This window comes from Pecten maximus, chromosome 8 (assembly GCF_902652985.1).
Source record: "Pecten maximus chromosome 8, xPecMax1.1, whole genome shotgun sequence".
NCBI lineage: Eukaryota > Metazoa > Mollusca > Bivalvia > Pectinida > Pectinidae > Pecten > Pecten maximus.
In genome coordinates, this window is record NC_047022.1 from 30,465,509 (window position 1) to 30,485,270 (window position 19,762).

Here is a 19,762-nt window from a genome sequence, read left to right on the forward strand (position 1 = left end):
AGACAATGACAGGTTAATGGGTTATGTTCAACAGACAATGACAGGTTAATGGGTTATATTCAACAGACAATGCCAGGTTAATGGGTTATACTCAACAGACAATGACAGGTTAATGGGTTGTACTCAACAGACAATGACAGGTTAATGGATTATACTCAACAGATAATGACAGGTTAATGGGTTATACTCAACAGACAATGACAGGTTAATGGGTTATGCTGAACCAGACCGCAAATACCCTATCCTGGAATGTCAAAATAATATGTTGTACAATAGCATGACTACATGGAACAGAGAGTACATGCACTTACTTATGATACCCAATGAAAATCAATTACAATTGGCAGATTATATATGTTGAATGAAAAAGTAATACAGTATGTGCTGGTCTGGGTTTTGTTTTGTGTTGTTTAATATCCTATCAACAGCCAAGGTCATTAAGGATGGATCCATGCTGAATGTGTCGAAATAATTGTCTATACTTTTCATGCAGGACTCTGCTTATAATTGATACTATATTATTCAATCATTGTTTAATTCAGTAACTCAGTATGATAGGATTCTATTGCATGGTTCTGTGTTATGATAACCACTTTAGCTGGTGGAGAGATTGATATTAATACTGCATGTATTTATCAAAGTTGTTTCTCTTGTAGTGTTCTGTTATGTAGCTGTCTGACAAGCTTCAGGGTGTAAATGTATTCTGTTTATCCACAATTACATCAAGTGTTGCCATAAATAACCAATAAGTCTAGTACTTTGAGAACAAGTCCTTCAGGATTGTTCCCTCACTGGTGTCAAGTGTTTTGTAAGAAGGAGGCGTATTTTACTTACCAGTAAGGACCAAGTTTATCAATGTGTGTGTGCAGTTACATGGAAAATGACATGTATGGTTGTATAGGAAATGACAACAATTATATGTTTTATGAATGTGTATGGTTGTATAGGAAATGACAATAATATGTTTTATGAATATGTATGGTTGTATAGGAAATGACAATAATGATAGATTTTATTAATGTGTAAGGTTGTATAGGAAATGACAATAATATGTTTTATGAATGTGTATGGTTGTATAGGAAATGACCATAATGATATGTTTTATGAATGTGTATGGTTGTATAGGAAATGACAATAATGATATGTTTTATGAATGTGTATGGTTGTATAAGAAATGACAATAATGATATGTTTTATGAATGTGTATGGTTGTATAGGAAATAACAATAATGATAGAGGTTCTCCACTACCTCCCAGGTCATGATGATACAGTTTTAGGGTGACACAGAGGTTCTCCACTACCTCCCAGGTCGTGATGATACAGTTCTAGGGTGACACAGAGGTTCTCCACTACCTCCCAGGTCGTGATGATACAGTTCTAGGGTGACACAGAGGTTCTCCACTACCTCCCAGGACATGATGATACAGTTCTAGGGTGACACAGAGGTTCTCCACTACCTCCCAGGTCGTGATGATACAGTTCTAGGGTGACAGAGAGGTTCGATACAGTTCTAGGGTGACATCTATACCTGTGTCCTAAATGCGGATGGGTTTACAGCTTTCAACAAACAAAATATTACCACAAGGTACAATCTCCTGTCAGTATATTGCTATTGACCGAGAGTTCTTCTAAGGTTGAGTAGTGAGGACAATACTTTGGTGGACATAACGATTAGGGTGAAGGTTCTAAGTACTGACCCTTACTTACTGGTCACATCTCAGATAAGTCTAGATCTATAGAGTTCTAAACACTGACCCTTACTTACTGGTCACCTCTCAGCTTAGTCTACGATTCTTTATACTGTACGTCCCTTACTTACTGGTCACCTCTCAGCTTAGTCTAGGATTCTTTATACTGTACGTCCCTTACTTAGTGGTCACCTCTCAGCTCAGTCTAGGATTCTTTATACTGTCTCTTACTTACTGGTCACCTCTCAGCTTAGTCTAGGATTCTTTATACTGTACGTCCCTTACTTACTGGTCACCTCTCAGCTTAGTCTAGGATTCTTTATACTGTACGTCCCTTACTTACTGGTCACCTCTCAGCTCAGTCTAGGATTCTTTATACTGTCCCTTACTTATTGGTCACCTCTCAGCTTAGTCTAGGATTCTTAACACTGACCCTTACTTACTGGTCACCTCTCGGCTTAGTCTAGGATTCTTTATAATGACCCTTATTACTTATTGGTCACCTCTCAGCTTAGTCTAGGATTCTTTATAATGACCATTACTTATTGGTCACTTCTCTGCCTATAATAAAGGTTCTAAATACTGATTACACATTGACCAGATCTCACCTTATGCTTACAGATCACTTAGGGTCACCTGTACAGTCGCTAGGAACAGTAAGCAGTTAAATAGGGCACTAACAGGTGTCTCATTGGATATAAAGCCTCTTCATATATATATACTCTGAAATATAAAGGTATCACTTACTTAACTGTAATATAAGCTTTAGAATATACAATGTAAAACCCTATCACTTACTGCATTTCTGTGTTATTATGTAGAGTACAGATATGTAGCAGATCATGATTATACAAGATACATTTGAGAAGCATGGGACAGAGATCTGCTACATTTACCACATGTGTGTGCTATGTACCTAGCAGGTATAGGTATATATATACCAGCTATGTGGAACATGGGGAGATAAGTCAACATGTGACTGTGTGCTGTACCTGTGGGGCGGTGTCACACATTTATCTGTCTAGACCTTGTTATTCCCACAACTCTCGCACATCTTCTTTCCCAATACTCGGAGACACGGCTCAAGTCGGAGACACAGCTCAAGTCATACGTTGGATAAACTGAGAAATCTCCATAATGATCCTATTATAGTTTGTGAGTATTCTCGCCCAGTAAGTACCTGTTGTACTCATGTGACTCTGATCGGGCTGTAGTTATTATGAAATACACTGACTCAATCTGTCTCAGGATCAGTTTATGCTTTATGTATACAACGGTCATTGTTACATAAACACCTACTGGTAACACAGCTACAGGAATCTGGACTGGTCCTGAATGTGATCAGAGCTTCTTTTGTGGTGAGTGTGGTGGGGGCCTGTTGGGGAGAGAAACTTATTTGTCACTTGTCAGCAGGGGTTGGTTTGGGGGGGGGGGGGGGGGGGGGGGGCTACTGTGGGATTATCATGTGAAATGGTTTACTGGGAGGAGACTGGGGTCACTGTTAAGGTCTTTTGTTTTGTGGGTGAGGGAGTGATAGGGAGGAACACTTGGAGCACAAGATGGTTGTTATGTGAGGACCACTACTGTAGGGAGGTTAACTGGGAGTGTCGCAGCCTGATGCTAAGTATCATTTGAGAATCATTTGAGAATCTGTAGGAAATAGGTAAAAGGATGATAGAAATTATGTGTAAAATGTCAGAACTGAAATGAGATAATCTTTTTTGTATAATAAAAGTGATCATCTCTTTTCACAGAGGCTGTTCTGTTCATTGACCTGCATTTCAATGGATATATCAATTATAATAAACCAGTGCAAAAGACTTTTTTTTTTTTTTTTTTACTTAGATCAGTGATGCAAGTAAAGATATGTTAAACAGTACATGCATGACTGGGCTTACAGTCAGTGCATGGGCCAGTGATTTTTGTAGACATGTCAGTGTTATAATCCAGTGGTGACCAGTCCTGAACTTTTGAGGTCTGCACCTCTGGGCATACACTTACATATCTATTGGGTTTATTGTGATTGTCTTTCAAACAGGATGTTAGGCTTTCAGTAAAACAACATTGGCCAAGAAAACCACACAGGTAGCAGAATTGTGACGAACAAGGAAGCTTCAGTTATTATGTGGATTTCATGTTGATATAATGTGACAAGATTTTCTGTCTGATGACGTCATGATGACCCAGCATGGTTGTGATGTATATATAACTGGGGAAGATGTGTGGGTTTTCTGAGAATATAGATAGATTGTATTTATTTGGAAAGTTTGGGATTTTTTTTCAATAGCTAGCATATATTTTTTCAATGTTGGAGAGACAAACTAGGTAAGCATAGACTCTTTGTGTTCTCGTCCTCTTAAACAGTACATTATAGGCTCTGGATTACTACAAACACTACCATGCATATTCAATCCATACAGTATAGATTCATGGATTTTTTGTATTGCCTTTATTGGATAGTAACTAATTTGTAATAACTTTCTCATCAGTTAGTACTGCTACATGTACAGTCGGCTGATGTTGCGATTTATTTGTGTTTAAAATGTAAACTTTATTTAACAACAATCACGAAACAATTTATATCCACTGATATATCAATCACATTTGTTGGCCCAGATTGAAGTGTGCAAGAGGGTACATTCCTTTTCACATCGGACCCGGGGAATTGCCAATGTGAAAGTGTGTTACCACTTTGCCACCATACGTAATTTGTCTTTGAAAAGAAGAATTCCATATAGTGTTACATCACTATGTTGAGTTGAATTTACAGTTTTTAGTCACCATTATAAGATGGTCAAGGGGTGTTCAAATCGCTGTTTGTCAGTTGTCTATTGCCCATTTTCAGACATCCATTGTCCTTCCATTCATTGTCAGGCATCAATTGTCCCTCGATCCGTTGTCAGGCATCCATTGTTCATCTGTCTGTTTTTTGGCATCGATTGTCTTTCCATAAGTGTCTGGCATCCATTGTCCCCCCCCATCCATTGTCTTTCCATAAGTGTCTGGCATCCATTGTCTTTCTGTCCTTTGACTGGCATCCATTGTTCCTCCGCCTGTTGTTATAGGCATCCTTTTTGGCCTCAATTTTTTGCCTTGGTCCTTCTATCAACAGCACCTCTAGAAGATCCTGGTTAAAATATAGATAAATTTGTGGTTTGTGGTCTGTTTTGTGATGATCCGTTATGACTCACATATAAATCTGATAGTACCACTTCAAGCTGTCCTTAGATATTTTCTAGATACACATGTGTGTTGTAATGTGATAAAGACTCGGTTACAAGGTATGGGACAAGGTTCAATTCAATATGGACAACTTCAATGTCAATAGTGAATGAATTAACACAAGGTATGGTTTGAAACAGTCACATTATTTCTGGGCATTTTTACAACAGCATGTTCATTGACTAGCAGTGTCTGGAGCTAATAGGTTTTATCATCATGTGAGTAATCCGCTTGTAAATAGATAAGTAGGTGTGTTATCAGACTTTAATTATACTGCTGTACTGGTGGATTATTTATGCACATACACTGTAATTCTGAGATTTAAGTGCAGTACTATAAGTATCCGCCATTGTTATTGTGTATAAAATCTCAGCACAGTATTTACTCACTGCTAAACTGTGACTAATATGAATTCAATTCTGACTGTAAAATCACATTTTTTTTTCTGACGGAAATGAGTCAACCTAACTGGATTTTTAGACTTAGATAAAAAAATATATCTTATTAAACCAGATAAAAATATATCTTATTAATCCAGATCAGTTATTTGTGTTTTTGTTTGTATCTTTTTGAAAGGGGGGGATGTATCTTTTTAGAAGGGGGGGGGGGGGGGGGGGGAGATACAAAGACTTCATACAAGTATGATGAAAAAGGAATCAAGCTAGGTTTTGTATCTTTTTGAATGGAACATCACAGGAGATCTATCTTCAAGTTTTACATCATTTTGTCTGGTATTATCAAAGCTTCCTTAAGCACATTTATTGTTTTGATACAGTTTTCTTAGTAGTTTATCTTTTCCTTTAATATCCAGTAGAAATAGTTCATGAATGATTTGTCTGGCTGCTCCACCTGTACAAGTTGTTTATGTAGTCCAAGACAATTGTTAGTTTTCATATCATTGGAAAGATGTTTCAATATCATCAAATTAAAATGTGTGTATGTCTGTAAAATGTGTAAATGTTTCTTATTTTCAGAATGATAACATTGTATTTATAATGTTGTAGAACATAAAAAAATGTCTACATCTTTAAGTCCGACTGGCGGGTGGAATCCTTCAAGTTGGACATGATTATGCTGAACAGTCCACTGTCAGTCTACTGCTATAAAATTTAACATAACTCTTTTGTGCTTCATAAATCCTTATCTTGTCTTATCTTTATATTTTTCAGATGATTTGGATGATAAGGGAAAGAAAGCTGACTTTGATGAGAATGGCAACCCTTGTCTGAGCGAGCATGTTTCAAATCTTTTGCCAAAAACCTATAGGCAAATGAGAGAATCACCCCAGCCTGCTGATAGAGGGGCAACTGCAAGCAAGACCAGATTTCGTCAAAACCAAAATGGTTGTTTTCCTTCGAAACTTGATCAACTTGAAAACTATACACTCGGTGGACAACAGGTGAAAGAACTTGACGACTTGTCCACTGCTCAGAGCTCTGCTGAAACTGCAAACTCACACAAAAAGCCTCGAAAAAAGGTGAAAAAGGAAAAGATTATTCGTGCAGAAGAGGTAGAGAACTATGTAGGGGATAAAGACGTAAGTGAACTTGTCAAATTCATTGAACAAGATAATGGCGGGCCGGCAGCCAAAAAAGCTGGCAAGAAGCTTAACCACACTACTGCTGCCCCCCTATCCACAACCACGGACACTATCACGAACTCTGTCAAAACATCAGAGAAAAACGCTAAAAAGGGCCGAGACAAAAAACACAAGCCTTCTGTCGGTAGCAAAGTGATAGAAGGTCATAGTGGACGAGAACGAAGTGAAAGTGTAAGTGCACTTAGTGGTAAGGAAGAGGAAGAAGAAGAAGCTGTGGAGAAAGTTGAGGAGGGGCTATTTGTGTGTGTCCAACAGGAGGAGGATATTGAGTTGGAAGCAGTAATTGTTGAGAATCCTGTTCAGAGCAAAGATTCTCCTCTTCTCGTTCAAAATTCTAGTGTTTCTGTCAATACAATGGGAAATTCCTATGGACGAACCTCAAAGGAGGAGAATGGATTAATTACCTCAGACGAAAGTGTTATAGGAAAGTGTGAAAAACTAAATAACGACATATCGGGTGAAAACAACAAGGACTTTTCCAAGCTTGTCACCCAAAACAATCACGTGGTGCATGGTATTGGCAAAGTAAGAATCAACAGTTTACATGAAAATGATAAAGTACACGAGGAAAAATCTGTTAAAAATAATAAAAAGAAAATGGGAAGTGTGACTGTTGCAAATTCTGCCAGTGTACATGTCAATAACAAAAAGGCAGAAAAGGCCAAGAATGCTACTGGTGAGGAGAAAATGGTCACTGGAACCACCAACAATGTCAAACAAAATAACAACAAAAACTCCAAGGTCAAGGGGGAAGCAGCCCCTGTGGAGACCTCAGAAAGTGAAGGGAAAACGAAGTCAGACATTTTCAAGGCAACACCATCAAAATCTTCTGATGCCTCTGATGCAGCTGTTAAAATAAAAAACAATATGGTAGTATCAAAGGAAAATTATGATAACTATATTTTACTGACCTTGACCTGCCAGCTGTAGAGCCAGAGTTTACTGTTGTTGGTAAGAAAAAGAAACGTCCAGTGACTGCCACAGTACACACTACACCTCAGATGATCAAAGAACCTAATAACCACAGTATTAAAAATGGCAATGTGCATGCCCCTCTAAGGACAGTAGGACGTGTGGAACGTCCTCGTAAGCCGGTGCCACGATCAGTAACCCCTCCGCCACGTAACAGTCTGTCCACTTCAGACAGTATTGACTCTGAAAGGCTGCGTGATCTCAGCCCCTCGTCATTCCCAGCTCTGAGCAGTTCAAGCTCCAGCATCAACTGTGGCCGTCAGACATTCAGGGAGGGCCGACGTAACTCCACAGGGGATGTCCCTTGTAAGGAAATTGTTCTAAAGGTCCAAGATGATAGCAGTGACATTGAGTCAGTCAAATCACTCCCTGTGGCCCAGGGTGGCCCACACCTTCCAATTTCCTATGCTAAGATGGCTGCCTCACCCAAGCCTAGCAACACTTCACTTGCTGGCAGCAGTGGTGAGACAGAAGAGATGGACGATAGTTTACAGGAAGCTAACAAGGAATGGAAATGTGCTAATTGGAAGGGCAGCCCAACAGAAAGGAGGCATTCCATAGGCTCAAGTCCTGAAAATAATGTGAAGGAGATAGACAATGTTCTTCCAACCCGTCAAAAATATGGTGGCAGTCAGGAGGTTCTTGTCACCCCTGGGGAGGGTGAGGATGGTTCAAGTGCTCATGGAAATGAGGAAGCAGTGTCCCTCGTTGCTAGTCCTAGTGCTTCTCTCATGACAGAGGACCCCTTAGAGGCAGTGCTGCCCTCAGCTAGTTATCCAGTTTGTAGTAAAGTAATATTTGGTGATGTGACAATGGCAAATGTTTCACATAGTTACAAAAAGACAAATTCACTGTCAGACCATCAGGTTTCTGTTTCATCCTCTACAACCTTTCAAAACACTCTGCTGCCAGGGAACGTCAGTATGGTCACACCCACTAGTGGGAATGGTGATTTTGGGTGTGCTCCTTCCCCTGCTCTAGAGGTTGTGAACAGTGTCCCAGGAGATTGTATTCAAGCCCTGAAGGAACCAAGCCCCGAGTGTAGGGGTCAACAAACTACCAAGTCACATGTGCCTCCTACTAAACATCAAACTGGAAACGGAAGAAAAATCCACAAAAATAAGTCTGTCATTTTCTTAGATAAAAGATTGAATCAGGTGCCGAAAAATTTAGGAATTACATTTGGCTTTGAGTTAAATATAGATACTGATACAATTGGGAATTCTGCAGAACAGCGTAGTGTTGTTGATGACAGAAGCATTTCATCTACTTCATCTCCGTCTACCACCTCAGTTCTAAGTCATCAGTCGAGCCCCAGTGACAGTGATGTTCCAAATGTGGATACAAATTCTGTGATAATTTCTTCACATCAACATAGTCATTCAGAAACTTCCAATGAAATGTGTATGTCTTCTAATTTAACCTTTGATAATGAGAAATGCAAACAAAGTGTTACAAATTTATCAAAAGACAATGTATCCAAAATTAGCCATTCCCTTTCAGGGAAAAATGGAATTATATTACCTAAAACAGACAACTGTGAAATTGTTTCATCTGCCTCATCAGAAACAAGCAATATGGCAGTGCATACTTGTCAGACTTCAAATTCAACAATAGAAAACAAGATCTCTAGTGACTCTGATTTACCGAAGGGAAATAACTCCAGGCCAAACAGCATTGTTGTGTGCTATGGAGATTCTATTAATAAATTAACCGATTTAGCTTCTCCAATTCCTTGTGCTAATGATAAGACAGAATGTGTGAGGCAGCTTAGGTTTGTTCCTGAGAAGGATGTGAACAAGACATGCTTTAACATCGCTGAGGCAGTGTCCTATGTTGTCAGAGGTAGGTGAACCAAACAGGTTTTATCATATCTTGTGTTATATATCCTGATCATGAACTGTACTCTGCAGTCAAAAAAGCAGCAATCTGTTAGTTTTTGTTTTAACTTTAATGCCATCAGTGGATGTATAGTTATTAGCTCACCTGGTCCGAAGGACCAAGGTGAGCTTATGCCATACCGTGTTGTCCGTCTGTCTGTCGTCCGTCTGTCTGTCAAAAATTGACTTCTTCTTCATAACCACTGATCAGAATTTGACCAAATTTGGTCAAAAGCATCCCTATGGGGTGGGGACTTAAAATTGTACAAATGGTGGGGCTGACCCCCGGGGGTCCAAGGGGCAGGGCAAAAAGGGGTCAATTCGGCTAAATTGATATAAACGACTTCTTCTCTGAAACTAAGCAATGGATATTGCTCATATTCGCCTGGTAGCATCCCCTTGGGGTAGGGATTCAAAATTGTACAAATGATAAGGGGTTAACCCTCTGGGGGCTGAGGGGCGGGGTCAAATTGGGTCAATTTGGCTTAGTGATACAAACAACTTCTTTTCTGAAACCAAGCAATGGATATTGCTCATATTTGACTGTGAGCTTCCCTTTGGGGTCAGGATTCAAAATTGTACAAATGGTGGGGCTGACACCCCGGGGGCTGAGGGACGGGGCCAAAAGGGTCAATTTGGCTAAATTGATATAAACAACTTCTTCTCTAAAACTAAGTAATGGATATCGCTTATATTTGCCTGGTAGCATCCCCTTGGGGTCAGGATTCAAAATTGTACAAATGGTGGTGCTATGAACATATTTTGACAATTGGTCAAATCCAACCAGGTGAGCGATACAGGCCCTCTGGGCCTCTTGTATATATATTAAATGCTTAGTTACAATGTACCAGTGCTCATGATCAACTGCTTATGACTCTTTGCTGCATGCTATATTATTATTAGTAGTAGTTCTATTTCATACAAATATGCAACCAAACCAGTACTGGGGCTGTCTGTATGGTATATAAACCAGTACTGGAGCTGTCTGTATGGTATATAAACCAGTACTGGAGCTGTCTGTATGGTATATAAACCAGTACTGGAGCTGTCTGTATGGTATATAAACCAGTACTGGAGCTGTCTGTATGGTATATAAACCAGTACTGGGGATTTCTGTATGGTATATAAACCAGTACTGGGGCTGTCTGTATGGTATATAAACCAGTACTGGGGCTGTCTGTATGGTATATAAACCAGTACTGGAGCTGTCTGTACAGTATATAAACCAGTACTGGAGCTGTCTGTACGGTATATAAACCAGTACTGGGGCTGTCTGTATGGTATATAAACCAGTACTGGAGCTGTCTGTACGGTATATAAACCAGTACTGGAGCTGTCTGTACAGTATATAAACCAGTACTGGAGCTGTCTGTACGGTATATAAACCAGTACTGGGGCTGTCTGTATGGTATATAAACCAGTACTGGAGCTGTCTGTATGGTATATAAACCAGTACTGGGGCTGTCTGTATGGTATATAAACCAGTACTGGAGCTGTCTGTACAGTATATAAACCAGTACTGGAGCTGTCTGTACGGTATATAAACCAGTACTGGGGCTGTCTGTATGGTATATAAACCAGTACTGGAGCTGTCTGTATGGTATATAAACCAGTACTGGGGCTGTCTGTAAGGTATATAAACCAGTACTGGGGCTGTCTGTATGGTATATAAACCAGTACTGGGGCTGTCTGTATGGTATATAAACCAGTACTGGAGCTGTCTGTATGGTATATAAACCAGTACTGGAGCTGTCTGTATGGTATATAAACCAGTACTGGGGCTGTCTGTATGGTATATAAACCAGTACTGGGGCTGTCTGTATGGTATATAAACCAGTACTGGAGCTGTCTGTATGGTATATAAACCAGTACTGGGGCTGTCTGTAAGGTACATAAACCAGTACTGGAGCTGTCTGTATGGTATATAAACCAGTACTGGGGCTGTCTGTACGGTATATAAACCAGTACTGGGGCTGTCTGTATGGTATATATATAAACCAGTACTGGAGCTGTCTGTACAGTATATAAACCAGTACTGGAGCTGTCTGTATGGTATATAAACCAGTACTGGGGCTGTCTGTATGGTATATAAACCAGTACTGGGGCTGTCTGTACGGTATATAAACCAGTACTGGAGCTGTCTGTACCGTATATAAACCAGTACTGGAGCTGTCTGTATGGTATATAAACCAGTACTGGGGCTGTCTGTATGGTATATAAACCAGTACTGGGGCTGTCTGTATGGTATATAAACCGGTACTGGGGCTGTCTGTACGGTATATAAACCAGTACTGGGGCTGTACATGTCTGTACGGTATATAAACCAGTACTGGGGCTGTCTGTATGGTATATAAACCAGTACTGGGGCTGTCTGTATGGTATATAAACCAGTACTGGGGCTGTCTGTAAGGTATATAAACCAGTACTGGGGCTGTCTGTATGGTATATAAACCAGTACTGGGGCTGTCTGTATGGTATATAAACCAGTACTGGAGCTGTCTGTATGGTATATAAACCAGTACTGGAGCTGTCTGTATGGTATATAAACCAGTACTGGGGCTGTCTGTATGGTATATAAACCAGTACTGGGGCTGTCTGTATGGTATATAAACCAGTACTGGAGCTGTCTGTATGGTATATAAACCAGTACTGGGGCTGTCTGTAAGGTATATAAACCAGTACTGGAGCTGTCTGTATGGTATATAAACCAGTACTGGGGCTGTCTGTACGGTATATAAACCAGTACTGGGGCTGTCTGTATGGTATATATATAAACCAGTACTGGAGCTGTCTGTATGGTATATAAACCAGTACTGGAGCTGTCTGTATGGTATATAAACCAGTACTGGGGCTGTCTGTATGGTATATAAACCAGTACTGGGGCTGTCTGTACGGTATATAAACCAGTACTGGGGCTGTCTGTACGGTATATAAACCAGTACTGGAGCTGTCTGTATGGTATATAAACCAGTACTGGGGCTGTCTGTATGGTATATAAACCAGTACTGGGGCTGTCTGTATGGTATATAAACCGGTACTGGGGCTGTCTGTACGGTATATAAACCAGTACTGGGGCTGTACATGTCTGTACAGTATATAAACCAGTACTGGGGCTGTCTGTATGGTATATAAACCAGTACTGGGGCTGTCTGTACCGTATATAAACCAGGACTGGGGCTGTCTGTATGGTATATAAACCAGTACTGGAGCTGTCTGTATGGTATATAAACCAGTACTGGAGCTGTCTGTATGGTATATAATTATAAACCAGTACTGGGGCTGTCTGTATGGTATATAAACCAGTACTGGAGCTGTCTGTACAGTATATAAACCAGTACTGGGGCTGTCTGTATGGTATATAAACCAGTACTGGAGCTGTCTGTATGGTATATAAACCAGTACCGGGGCTGTCTGTATGGTATATAAACCAGTACTGGGGCTGTCTGTATGGTATATATATAAACCAGTACTGGAGCTGTCTGTATGGTATATAAACCAGTACTGGAGCTGTCTGTAAGGTATATAAACCAGTACTGGGGCTGTCTGTAAGGTATATAAACCAGTACTGGAGCTGTCTGTACAGTATATAAACCAGTACTGGGGCTGTCTGTATGGTATATAAACCAGTACTGGGGCTGTCTGTACGGTATATAAACCAGTACTGGGGCTGTACATGTCTGTACAGTATATAAACCAGTACTGGGGCTGTCTGTATGGTATATAAACCAGTACTGGGGCTGTCTGTACCGTATATAAACCAGTACTGGGGCTGTCTGTATGGTATATAAACCAGTACTGGAGCTGTCTGTATGGTATATAAACCAGTACTGGGGCTGTCTGTACCGTATATAAACCAGTACTGGGGCTGTCTGTATGGTATATAAACCAGTACTGGAGCTGTCTGTATGGTATATAAACCAGTACTGGAGCTGTCTGTATGGTATATAAACCAGTACTGGGGCTGTCTGTATGGTATATAAACCAGTACTGGAGCTGTCTGTACAGTATATAAACCAGTACTGGGGCTGTCTGTATGGTATATAAACCAGTACTGGAGCTGTCTGTATGGTATATAAACCAGTACTGGGGCTGTCTGTATGGTATATAAACCAGTACTGGAGCTGTCTGTACAGTATATAAACCAGTACTGGGGCTGTCTGTATGGTATATAAACCAGTACTGGAGCTGTCTGTATGGTATATAAACCAGTACTGGGGCTGTCTGTATGGTATATAAACCAGTACTGGAGCTGTCTGTATGGTATATATATATAAACCAGTACTGGAGCTGTCTGCATGGTATATAAACCAGTACTGGGGCTGTCTGTATGGTATACAGTGGACCCTCGATAATCCGAACACCTTCGTTCCCAGTCCAAACCGTCCGGATTACGAGTTTTCCGGACTGCCGAATTTCGTGTTCCAGGTCAAAAAAATTGTCGTGTAAGAGTTATCTCCCTTGATTATATACAATCCGGACGTTTCATAAACACGTCTAATTGTCAGACTTTTTAACTATAAATATAATTATGTTTCTGATATGATTCTTTTTGTTTTGTTTTGTAGAAAGTAAAAAATAAACTGTTTTTAAAAGAACATGTAAAGTGAAAGTTGTTTTATTTATAGCGGGCATATGTGACCTACAAACAACACACATGTGTCACGTCCCGGAGGTTCACAAACAAGTAGAAATTACAAACGTTAAATACCTTAAATAAAATACCCCGATTTTACAACTTACCGTCAGTCTATGTTTTTTTATGATTTTTACGTACCAGAAACCCCAAGCTTTCTATTTAAAAGTACGCGACACCAGCGAGAACTACCCAAGATGTCCGATAATTATTCAACCCGTATTCACTTAACAATGTGACGCTTAGTTAAGTATCAGAAGACTATTGACTAATTTGTGTGTAATCAACCCAGTTCTTGTGATCACTGCTTAATACGTAAATGTGTATGTAATTAATAACATGCAACTTTCAACGAGTCGTCGTTTCACGTAACGTTAACGGTGTTACAATGCCGATATCCGTGTTTACCCAATACAAGTGTTAATGATGTTAATTACCGATCATAAATTGAACTGAATGTTTGTGCATCAATTCTGTAACAATTAGGTCGTAGAGAAAAAGCAATGTACCGTTATAAAAACAAAAGCTACACATTGTAACACAGGTAAACACCCGGGGCTATGACCTGGCAGCGGTCGCTATGACTACGCACAGTGTCAAGCGATATTCTGTACAGCTGTCGACACGGGTGACTTGCCCCGACATTTTTTTCTCCTCGTGGTGAAAAAATCGTCCGGATTATTGAGGGAAATTTACTAATGAAAAGTACGTTCCGTTCCCAAAATGGGCTTCCGGAATCGGAATCCGAATTTCCGGACTGGTGAGTACAAATAACGTTACGGAAATCCGTTCCCGTGCATTTCCGTCCGGACTGTGAGTTTTCCGGACTATCGGCGTCCGGATTATCGCGGGTCCACTGTATATATATAAACCAGTACTGGAGCTGTCTGCATGGTATATAAACCAGTACTGGGGCTGTCTGTATGGTATATAAACCAGTACCGGAGCTGTCTGTATGGTATATAAACCAGTACCGGGGCTGTCTGTATGGTATATAAACCAGTACTGGGGCTGTCTGTATGGTATATATATAAACCAGTACTGGAGCTGTCTGCATGGTATATAAACCAGTACTGGGGCTGTCTGTATGGTATATATAAACCAGTACTGGAGTTGTCTGTATAGTATATATAAACCAGTACTGGGGCTGTCTGTATGGTATATAAACCAGTACTGGAGCTGTCTGTATGGTATATAAACCAGTACTGGAGCTGTCTGTACAGTATATATAAACCAGTACTGGGGCTGTCTGTATGGTATATAAACCAGTAATGGAGCTGTCTGTACAGTATATAAACCAGTACTGGAGCTGTCTGTATGGTATATAAACCAGTACTGGAGCTGTCTGTATGGTATATAAACCAGTACTGGAGCTGTCTGTATGGTATATAATAAACCAGTACTGGGGCTGTCTGTATGGTACAATGTATATAAATCAGCACTGGAGCTGTCTGTATGGTATATAAACCAGTACTGGAGCTGTCTGTACGGTATATAAACCAGTACTGGAGCTGTCTGTAAGGTATATAAACCAGTACTGGAGCTGTCTGTACGGTATATAAACCAGTACTGGAGCTGTCTGTACGGTATATAAACCAGTACTGGAGCTGTCTGTACAGTATATATAAACCAGTACTGGGGCTGTCTGTACGGTATATAAACCAGTACTGGGGCTGTCTGTACCGTATATATAAACCAGTACTGGGGCTGTCTGTACGGTATATAAACCAGTACTGGAGCTGTCTGTACAGTATATATAAACCAGTACTGGGGCTGTCTGTACGGTATATAAACCAGTACTGGGGCTGTCTGTATGGTATATAAACCAGTACTGGAGCTGTCTGTACGGTATATAAACCAGTACTGGAGCTGTCTGTACGGTATATAAACCAGTACTGGAGCTGTCTGTACGGTATATAAACCAGTACTGGGGCTGTCTGTATGGTATATAAACCAGTACTGGGGCTGTCTGTATGGTAAATATAAACCAGTACTGGGGCTGTCTGTATGGTATATAAACCAGTACTGGGGCTGTCTGTATGGTATATAAACCAGTACTGGGGCTGTCTGTATGATATATATATAAACCAGTACTGGAGCTGTCTGCATGGTATATAAACCAGTACTGGGGCTGTCTGTATGGTATATAAACCAGTACTGGAGCTGTCTGTACGGTATATAAACCAGTACTGGAGCTGTCTGCATGGTATATAAACCAGTACTGGAGCTGTCTGTATGGTATATAAACCAGTACTGGAGCTGTCTGTACGGTATATAAACCAGTACTGGAGCTGTCTGTACGGTATATAAACCAGTACTGGAGCTGTCTGTATGGTATATAAACCAGTACTGGAGCTGTCTGTATGGTATATAAACCAGTACTGGAGCTGTCTGTACGGTATATAAACCAGTACTGGAGCTGTCTGCATGGTATATAAACCAGTACTGGAGCTGTCTGTATGGTATATAAACCAGTACTGGAGCTGTCTGTACGGTATATAAACCAGTACTGGAGCTGTCTGTACGGTATATAAACCAGTACTGGAGCTGTCTGTATATGGTAAATATAAAGTACTTATCATATAAAACTAGCAGACAGCAAAGAGAAGCTTGTCATCTCATAGAAATATCTTAGACTGAAAAATCATTAAGTAATTGGCAAACATGTCAAAACAAGGCTGATGTTTCGATCACTTTGAACACTAAACTATAGCTAGTCCTCCAGGAAAATGATGTTAGGCCTGGCTTGTATTGGAAATGATTGGATAGAGGATGTTTAGACATTTTTTGTATGACATTGGCTGTCTGTTTATTTTAAGGTTGGTCTATTGACCACATATTAGCCATGATGTATACATAATGTATTAGAAGGCAATGTGTCATGATGATCCAAGGTCATTCAAGGTTACGCTTTGAGGTTTTTTCAAGCGCCTGCTTCATAGATGAGAGAAGCATTATTCTTTGCCTTTCATGTTTTTCTTTCTGTCCATCTATATGATTCAAAGCATAGTTTTGCTTCACAGGGTGACAAATCATTGAAGCCAAATCAAGGCATGTTATCTCGGTACCAGTGTTCTCATTTAAAAGCCAGTTTGCTGGAAAAAACAACCTGGTATTCCTCAATTTTGAAGTATCTAGTTATGAGTAATCAGATTATGTACACCTAGACCAATATTACACCATAAATATAATAACTTTTACATTGGCATCCACACCAGTGGTAACCAAAGATGGCCGAATTTGGTATATATATGATTTTTTCAGTACATGAATATTCGAGCCTTATCAATAAACCTTTTGTCATTATCTCTGTCCTTGGTCCACCCACCATCTTGTGATAGTAAATTAGTATAGGAAGATTTAAAGTAAACTGGCCCCGTGCTCTACCCAGACACTTTAGTGTCATCCCCGTTGTAATCCTGCTGTCATAATTTGTCTTTTTATCTCTGTAACCTCATTTCCTATCATATATGATCATAATTGTTTTATAAAACACAATGATGATGTTCTAGAGTTTTGTGTACAGAAGTGTTTCTCTTGTCATGTCTAGCCTGGAAACTGTCGTTTTGTTATAACTGTACAGCTATAGCATAATATAGTATCCTAATTCATTGTACCCTTGTGTTTTCAGAATGGGACAAAATTATACAGCTGAAAAACAAAAGTAAGTACATGTACTGAAAGTGACCAAAACATACCAATGTTACTGTACGTTACTCTTGTAGAAAGAGTATATATGTACCAAACATTCCACGGTTAGAATTCTTTCTTATCGTGTTGCAGATTTATCTGCTCTTGTGAGCAAGTATTGATTGTAATTACATCATTTGTTTTGAGGTGTAACGTCATCAATTTGTGGAAAAACGACATAATTTTCTCACCCAAACTAATGACATAACAATCGGCTCACAAGAGCAGATAATTCTGAAATATGAAAAGACAGAGTTATGTAATCAAGTTTTTTATGGATATCGGATCATAGAGAACATTAAATGTGTATACTTAAAAAAAAAAGTTATAAAATATGGTTACATGTTATAATTAGGTGACATTTCAATGCTTTGTTTACCAAATTAGATTTTGGTGTGTTAATGTGTGAATATATATTATACATGTAAACCTAATCCCATTATCTATCCTATATATCCTAATTGGGAGGAAAGTGGTCAATCATTTTGTGTTATGGAGCAGTGATAATACTACTCTCAAGTTTAGATATCCAGGTGAAATGAACTCCTAGATTCCATGTTTGAGATGAACTAGTCCATCTCAGTAGAAAGGAATGTAGAAATAAGTTGATTAATGCTATAGCTATTTATTTATCATGATCAGTTAGGGATATCTTGTATGGTGTCATCATTCTGGGGTCTGTTGCGTTCCATCATGGTCTTCCTCTTGTACCGGTGATAAGAATCGCTCCGAGACTTTGTGTAGTTATAATACAGAGAAGTACCAAGATTTCAGTGTACCATATACATGTATGACCTAATAAGGGTGCCCCTACCCTTTTCCTCCAAGAAAAAAATCTTTTGACTGAGTGTCGAAATGGTGTTCAATAGTAATAACCCATGTGAAAGGTTTTGCTACTTTATTTGTTCAATTTTCTTAAACCAATTAAGTCACTGGAACAGAAGTTTTCACCACATTTTGTCTATTCAGTGATACAGATGTCTACAAAGTGTGAGGAAACTAATGCTAAACACACATACAAATTACTTATCAATAACTAGCACGCTACCATATTTATTTGAAGATCAAGTAAAAGACCTAATTCATTGTTAACTAAATGTTGTTAAGAACAGAAAGCTAGTAAAAGACATTGTAAATCAATTATTAGGTCAAAGAAAACGATGTCTGATATGATCTGGGAAATCACCTGTGTCTATAAATAGAATACAAAAGAGTTCCATTTGAACATAAATGGTGGAACACGCGTTCTCTGTTCTAAAGAACAGCTAGCATGGTTTACAAGTTTACAGGAATGTTCAAGTGATGTTTAAGCTTAATATATGATGATGAATACTCAATGTGATATCTTCATCTGAAATATTTTTATGATTGAATATTTCACTGTTTCCACAGCCTTGGATATTCTGCTATACGGTATAGTCTGTTTCATAAAACTTCAGAATAACAAATCTTACTCAGGGCACCCCGACTGTCAATTACCTGCGCCTTTATTAGGTCATATATGGTATATTGATCTGTCAAATTGATGAGATCCAGACTGGGATTAAGACACAGGAACTAGGGGCCGCGGTGGCCGAGTGGTTAAGGTGTCCCGACACTTTAACACTAGCCCTCCACCACTGGGTTGCGAGTTCGAAACCTACGTGGGGCAGTTGTCAGGTACTGACCGTAGGTCGGTGGTTTTTCTCCGGGTACTCCGGCTTTCCTCCACCTCCAAAACCTGGCACGTCCTTAAATGACCCTGGCTGTAAATAGGACGTTAAACAAAAACAAACCAAACCAAACCAAACACAGGAACTTGACATGTTGCTATGACCCAGAATGAATAATTAACCCCATGGGCCAATTCCTACCTCACCTATTGACTGGTCACAGGAACATGTTCCTGTGGGTTAAAGTGAATGAGATATACATGTAGACTACTAGAAGTCTTATAAAACCTGCACACAAAGACGTCCCACAGCAGTCCATATATACCTCCTAAACCTGTAAATACAATCTCTCAAACCTGTCAATAAAATATCTGAAACCTGTCCATAGTACCTCCCAAACCTGTCCATCCTCCCAAACCTATTC

General features: G+C 39.6%; 1 protein-coding gene across 1 annotated transcript in view; it reads left to right on the forward strand.

Moving 5' to 3' along the window:
* Positions 1-19,762, forward strand: part of LOC117333170 — a 75,051-nt gene that overhangs the window by 46,664 nt on the left and 8,625 nt on the right. Inside the window, 3 exon segments of the mRNA XM_033892328.1 lie at positions 6,081-7,417; positions 7,420-9,328; positions 17,628-17,660. Coding sequence (XP_033748219.1) covers positions 6,081-7,417; positions 7,420-9,328; positions 17,628-17,660 — 3,279 coding nt within the window.